The 7,273-nt window shown below is 35.1% G+C and overlaps 1 protein-coding gene across 1 annotated transcript; it reads right to left on the bottom strand.

Annotated features, from left to right (window-relative positions):
• Positions 1–3,141: 3,141 nt before the first annotated feature.
• Positions 3,142–5,922, bottom strand: LOC121744921 (NAD(P)H:quinone oxidoreductase-like). The gene is made up of 3 exons (XM_042138634.1): positions 5,697–5,922; positions 4,863–5,051; positions 3,142–3,687 (listed from the first exon to the last, which is right to left on the bottom strand). The coding sequence occupies exons 1-3, from the start codon at positions 5,791–5,793 to the stop codon at positions 3,383–3,385; spliced, it is 591 nt and encodes a 196-aa protein (XP_041994568.1). The 5' UTR covers positions 5,794–5,922; the 3' UTR covers positions 3,142–3,382.
• Between the last annotated feature and the right edge of the window lie 1,351 nt (positions 5,923–7,273).

The raw sequence follows: 7,273 nt of genomic DNA, 5'->3' as shown, positions 1-7,273 counted from the left end.
TATTTCTCAATGGAGAATTAGAAGGCGATGTCTATATGACACAACCAGAAGGTTTTGTATCGAAAGAAAGGTCGAATGCAGTGTGAAAGCTAAAGAAGTCCATCTATGGACTTAAGCAAGCTTCGAGGAGTAGGAATATTTGTTTTGACAGAACAATCAAATAGTTTGGTTTTGTCAGAAGCAAAGAGGACCCATGTGTTTATAGTAAACGCGAGAATGGAAACGTTGTCTTCCTCATCATATATGTTGATGACATCTTGATTATGGGAAGCGATCGTTCCATGATGCAATCCGTGAAAGAATGGTTGTCTAGTTTCTTTATGATGAAGGATCTGGGTGATGCTTCCTACATCCTTGGAATCAAGATCTATCGAGATAGAACGAATAGGATGTTGGGATTATCACAATCCACTTACATTGACAAGTTGCTAAGGCGCTTCTCAATGGAGAATTCTAAGAAAGGTTTTCTTCCTATGGGACCTGGCATTGTATTGTTAAAGAAGGATTGTCCTTCTAATGACAAAGAAAGAGACAACATGAAAAGGATCCCGTATGCTTCGGCGATAGGATCTATTATGTATGCCATGATTTCTACTAGGCCAGATGTGGCCTATGCGCTTAGCATGACAGGCAGATTTCAGCAAAATCCCGGTGAGGAACATTGGAAAACTGTTAAGACTATTCTTAAGTACCTTAGAAGGACTAAAGAATATTTCTTAGTCTAAGGTGGACAACCAGAGTTATCAGTTACTGGGTACACTGATGCTAGTTTCCAAACAGACCATGACGACTATAAGTCTCAGTCTGGATATGTTTTTGTCCTCAATGGTGGAGCAGTGAGTTGGAATAGTTCCAAACAAGGTACAACTGCCGATTCCACCACCGAAGCCGAGTATATTGTTGCATCTAAAGCTGCCAAAGAAGTTGTTGCTTTGTTAGAGTTCGTTAAAGAACTGGGTGTCATTCCGAGTGCCAATAGTGCAATACCTTTGTATTGTGACAACACTGGTGCTGTTGCGCAAGCAAAAGAACCCAGAGCTACGAACAGAAACAAGCATGTTCCCAGAAGATATCATCTGATCAGAGAAATAATTGAAAGAGGCGACATAAAATTAGAAAGAGTACCCACTGATGATAACTTGGCTGATCCTTTCACCAAACCGTTATGTATAGCAAAACACAACAAGCACTTTGAGAGCTTAGGTGTTATGCATGTTGGTAGATGGCTTTGAATCAGTGGGAGTTACAGTTTTATATGTATTAGAAACATTTTGTGTTGAGACAATATTACTTGATCACATTATATGAAAATTTTATTTCCTATGGGTTTTGTGCACTTATTGGAATAATTGTTTTAAATGTTTGATTTTATTTTAAATATTTGTTCCCTTGAATTGTGATTGTCGTTAATGGTGTGAGACATTAATGATATAGTATAATTCTAAAATAGCCCTAACCAATGATCATCAAGAATGTGATATTGGTGATATGTTATAGGTTAGCATGGGGTTTGCATCACATTCTTCGAGAATATAGTTGTTCTCACAACTATGAGATATTAGATACTCGTGATGGACACATGGTATTCTTTGGAGAGTATTGGTATACCTTACTATTAAACTGTTTTGTTGAGTGTCTACAGTTTATTAGTACATGAAGTATGTAATAGTCCTTGGATCTGAGGTCATTACACATTTTGTTTGTTGAGTGGTGTGTTTTGACCTTGTACAACGCTTTGCCTCCCCTCGAAGGATTAAGACACGGACTTGTGTTGGGTACATCATAAGATAAATGGAAATGGTAGTTGAGCCAGGAATGAGATTCATTCCTCGATTAGAATTTCGAGAGAACACTCAAATTCTCTATATTACTTGACCATTAAGTCATTGGCCAATGCAAAGATATATTCAATTAAAGTAATTGAATATGATCGAATGAGTCATTTAATAAAGATGAGATAAAGTGATTGAGCTATTTGGATGACACATGACAAAACTTAGGCTCAGTCGGGTGGTTCGTGAATGAAAGGATGTTACTATAAACTTTGTGTAAAGGCTTGTTTACCGAATTCACGTAAACGTCCTTCATATATCGAGCTACGCTACCAACGCAGTCTAGGAGTTTTGTGCAGACTTCGATTAGATCGTCGTCGATAATGAGGGCCTAAAGGGTCACACTATAAGTGTATTTTGATCCTCTCAAGGGTACAAAGTTGGAACTGCGTATTATATCTAATGCTAGTTCAAGTGGGAGATTGAAAGGATATGGGCTAGATTAGATTAATATGGATTAAGTAATTATAGTTGGGCTATAATTATAATTAGTCTATAAGCCCAACAATCATGAAACCCTAATGATTCTTTGTCTATATAATGGTTATTTATTCTCCATTGTGGGAGATGAGAAATATCGTAACATTAGAGAGAAAATACATAAAGCTTTGTAGAGAATTCCTAGCTTTCTCTATAGAGCGATTGTACCGAGGAATTGTTCCTGCATCGGATCAGAATACACGTGGACCTCGATAGTAGTGGATTCAACTTGCAGGACACAATCGTAGAAGAAAACACAACAACAAGTAAGATTTAGTTCCGTTGTGTATTACGTGCTCAACTTGCAATATGATTATGAATCTAGATCTGTTATTCTTGTCTGCAATTTCCGCTGCGCTCATTAGATGAATACAAGAATTCCTAACACAACAAGGTTAACGAATTGCTCTGCTATCATTGCCCCGCTAATATGCATTTATGTCATTATTCATTGACAACATTGATATTTTATGTGTGCACCAATTTAACATCAAATTTGCCCCCAAAATACCCCCTTATGCGACAATTGAAATTTTTTTGAAACTTCTTAAGTTATCATTCAATTTTGAAAAGTGAAGGATAAACTAAAATTTGACTAAATTTTATAATTTTATAGGCAAAAACTCTAATTAATTTTGTGGCCATTTGATGTAAATACGATAACTGCCATTATCAATATCAAAGAAAAACATGTATCTCAATTGATAAGAAGTTTAGGAAAATTTATCTCAACTGATTAGATATTTGAAGTAGAATATGAATAAGCATTCCATCATGAATAATTCTTCTATCATTACTTCAAATTACAAGATATAATACAAGGTCGTAATAGAATGTAAATCATAGTAAAGTTTTAATTATTGTCCCAATCTGCAAATGATACTGCACGCTGTTTCATCACCACATTAATCAATTTACAATTCTCATAAATTCCAACACACATCCATTGAGGAACAACACTTTGATGGCTTAGACAATATTTAAATGACATAGTAAAGGCAAATGAAACAACACAGATTGATGTTAATAGCAGTTTTTTTTCAGATGCACAACAAGCATGTGTTGACAGACTATGCAGACTTTTTTAGACGGAGCGTGAACTCATGTAAGGATAAGAGAAGCGCCTTCAGCTTTTCCTTGGTTAATTCGTCATGCAAGTTGCCATCGCTATCGAATTTAGCAGGAGACTCAAACGCGTTGAGGAAGAACTCGGGTTTGTTGATGAAGTGAAGATCAATGTAAACGCCTATCTGACGGAGATGATACTGAGATCGGCCTCCACCAAAACCTCCTCCAGCGCTCACAATTGCAGCAGTTTTATCAGCCCACACATTTGGGGGCCGAGATGCCCAGTCAATCGCATTTTTCAGAGGTCCTAAGCCAATCAAAAACAAAATGCAGGTATTGTTCATACTCATGTATTCAAGTGCTGACTAGAGGCATGGCAAATTAAATGTTGAATACACACATACACAACATATGACAGGTGAGCATGATTATTCAGTGATCATTTCCTACTCAATAGAAGGGAGATATCGGTGTAACATTTCACCATATAATGCCATTATTCGGCTTTCTACCTATTGGGAACATAAAGGCAACAACATTTTCCAAAATCATAACAAGAACTCATAAAATTTCAAATTTGAAACCTTATGTTGTTAGAATTGTAGCCACCATACATGTCATTTTGTATCTTTAATTTTACTAGTGTTTATATCCCTGAATGAGAATTGAGATAAGAGACAGCATTATCATGAATCATGGTGCAAGTTCCATGACTGGTAGCTAGTCCATTCAAGAATCTTGTACCAATTCTATATCATGAATTAGGTTAGTAGTGCGGAGGAAGAAGAATCAGGGGCCAAAATTTACAATGAACTCACAAAAATTCAAGCAAAACTGAATTAGATTAGAGGACAGATAACGACAAAACAGATGCATTCCCTGATGTAAAACAGAATGATATCCTTTTCCATTGTCCCTGGAATTCAATTTTTTCACATCATTCTGTAGATCGCTCAGACGAGATGCATAAAAATTCTATGTTCTTCAATATCTGAGATTTCATTTATTTTTCAAGTGCAAAAAGTGAAAGTGCTAGTTAGATTGTGGTTTCATCTTTCCGTTTTATAGTTAGACTGTATTTTGTAAAGGGACTTCTTCAGCAATATAATCACAGAAATATTAACCAAACTACTTCTATTTTTTGCTCTCTTTTCTCTGCATTTTCAACATTCCTCGCCAAATTAAAAAAAAAACAATTATAATTTCTCCACAAGAAAGACATGAATCAGTCCTTATCAAGTCCTTGCATCAATTATTTTAAAGAATAACGAATCGTGCTAAACTCATCGTTAGCAGAGAATGCGGATAATATAACATCATGAGCTAACTTGAAATGGTACATTACCTCACAGCAAACTCAATACTGAAAGAATAAAGCTCACAAGTATACAAATTCGAGTTAAGAATACAACACAAACTAACCACGAGATTCTGATCAAACTTAAATAGATAATTTGTATGAGACAAGGAATAGGAGAATACCAGTTACAGAGTAGTTGTACTCAGGTGAAGCAAAGAGTACACTATCAGCAGCAGCTATCTTCTCCCTGAAAGCCTCCACCGCAGGCGGATACGTTCCATTCACCTCAAGATCAGTGTTCAAGAAGGGCAACCCTGATATATCCACATACTCTACCTCCAAACCTTGAAATGTCTTCGATATATCGATTGCTGATCATCAATTCAAAAAAAACTATAATAATAATAACATTAGCCCTAGAAAATCTCCTAATATGATCTTCTATTAATTCAACAGCAAAAGAAAGAAAGAAGAAACGGTTATAACAGATCGATGAGTTAGGAAACAAGATAAATAGATTAGAGCTGATGTAATCGGTATCTTTGAAAATCCTAATATGATCTTCTATTAATTCATCATTCCCATCTGCAATACAATTCCTATTATTTCTTTCCACATCACCTTCGATTCGCAAACAATAATCGCAACAATATCTTCAATATATCGATCGTTGATTATAAATCCTAAACAAAATTTTAAAAAAAATTGAAAATAAAAGAAAACATGAACTGTACACACTCTTCTAGTATAATACATCGATCGCTTATCATCAATCCAAAAGATGAACAAATAACACAGAAAATAGCAATGACAAGTCACAAAACAGAATCCGAGATCAATCTCGAACAGCAATAATGATATTCAACGAAGTAGAAATTAGCATTAGTAGGCGAACATCAGAGTAAAATAGCAATGGAATCAAGTAAAATTGGGCAAAAGAAGCAAATATAGCTAGTGTGTGTGTGTGCAAGCAGAAAAAGGTAAGAGAGTAGAGAGAGAAGTAAAAGAGAGAATACCGGCATATAGGAGGCCGCGATTGTAGGAAGATTTACGGAGGGAACCGCAGAGAGCAGCGACTCTGATAAGTGGGGAAGATGTAGGGGCAGCCGCCATTGATTTTGTCGTAGGTGAAGCAATTAGTGTATAAATAAAGAAGAGTTACTGTGATTGGTGTGGATCTGGCTGGCATTGAGGGAAGGGGATGGATCTCCTGCTGTTCCAAAAACACAGCATATTGTGCTGTGCACAAAACGCACAATCATATGTATGAAACGCAGCCAATTTCCTTTTTCTTTTCTTTAATGTTTTCATTATTACTAATGTCAGTACAATTTTAAATACTAAAAAACATTGTAAAATCAAACTATAAAAATATTAATTATGAAATCACTTCTGAAATAAAATGATTAACTCAAATATTCAAAATTGAATGATAAATATATTCTCTAATTTAATATTGAGGAAATCATCAATTATAATAAAATAGTTCAATATATGTAAAGAAATAAGGATAACTCATTTTTCAGCGAATAATTTCATTTTAAAAATGATAATTGTAATAAGTAGTAATATATTAACAAATAAATTTGACAATGTATTTTAGCATTCAATATTATACTAATAATACGTAGTACTTAGTTGGAATATTAAATAAGAATGAAAACATTAAAGAAAAGAAAAAGGAAATGGGCTGCGTTTCATACCTATGACTGTGCGTTTTGTGTACAGCACAATATGCTGTGTTTTTGGAACAGCAGGGCATCCATGGGGATCCATCCCCTATTCCATAGCAGGTCCTACAACATGATTAATTGGGGATCTATTATTGTACCTAAATTAAAAACACGTCATCCTTAATAGGGTTGGAAAGGTACGGTATACCGCGCCGAAATGGTCATACCGCATACCGTACCGTACCGTGCGGTATGACAAAAAACCATACCTTTACCGTACTGCTTTTGTCGGTATACCGCAATTGCGGTATACCGAAAAGTCGGTATACCAAAATTTAAATATCGTTACCGTACCGCTTTTGTCGGTATACCGTACTGTGATTTCGGTATACCGCGGTATACCGTGATTTCCGGTATATACCGCAATTGCGGTATATACCGTATTTGCGGTATACCGTGTTATTTGCGGTATATGCCGTAAATTTGCGGTATAGCGCGGTATATACAAAATGCATACCTTTACCGTACCTAAAACTGTTGGTATGGTATAATACCGTACCGAAAAGTACGGTATACCGAAAATTCGGTATTTTTTCGGTACGGTAAGTGCGGTATTTCGGTATATTTTCCTTAATCATTTTAGATTTAATTGGAGTATATTCGTGTTGTGATCCCATAAACATAATTTGGATATTTTTCGATCATTTTTTAATGGACCCACTAAAATTAATGGCATGAACTAAAATATCGATTTACTCATATATTAAGGAAAAATTCTAAACTTTTTGAAAAATTGATGTGTAATCATTGGCTTGGACAATGAGTTGAACAAAATAATATAATTAAGGTATGTAATCATTTACATCAAATTCTGATTGATTTTATGAATTTAGAAATTAAAAGGTTTAACTTTTTATTCA

The sequence above is a fragment of the Salvia splendens genome, chromosome 1 (genome assembly GCF_004379255.2).
Source record: "Salvia splendens isolate huo1 chromosome 1, SspV2, whole genome shotgun sequence".
Classification (NCBI taxonomy): domain Eukaryota; kingdom Viridiplantae; phylum Streptophyta; class Magnoliopsida; order Lamiales; family Lamiaceae; genus Salvia; species Salvia splendens.
This window is presented reverse-complemented; position numbering and strand designations above follow the sequence as displayed.

Bases quoted from the DNA above. Each gene is read 5' to 3' on its own strand.
- LOC121744921 (XM_042138634.1), bottom strand. From the start codon at position 5,793: ATGGCGGCTGCCCCTACATCTTCCCCACTTATCAGAGTCGCTGCTCTC. The intron at 5,052-5,696 runs GTATTCTCTCTT...ATTGATGATCAG, and splicing joins TCGCGGCCTCCTATATGCCG to CAATCGATATATCGAAGACA. The intron at 3,688-4,862 runs GTATTCTCCTAT...TGATTGGCTTAG, and splicing joins GTACAACTACTCTGTAACTG to GACCTCTGAAAAATGCGATT.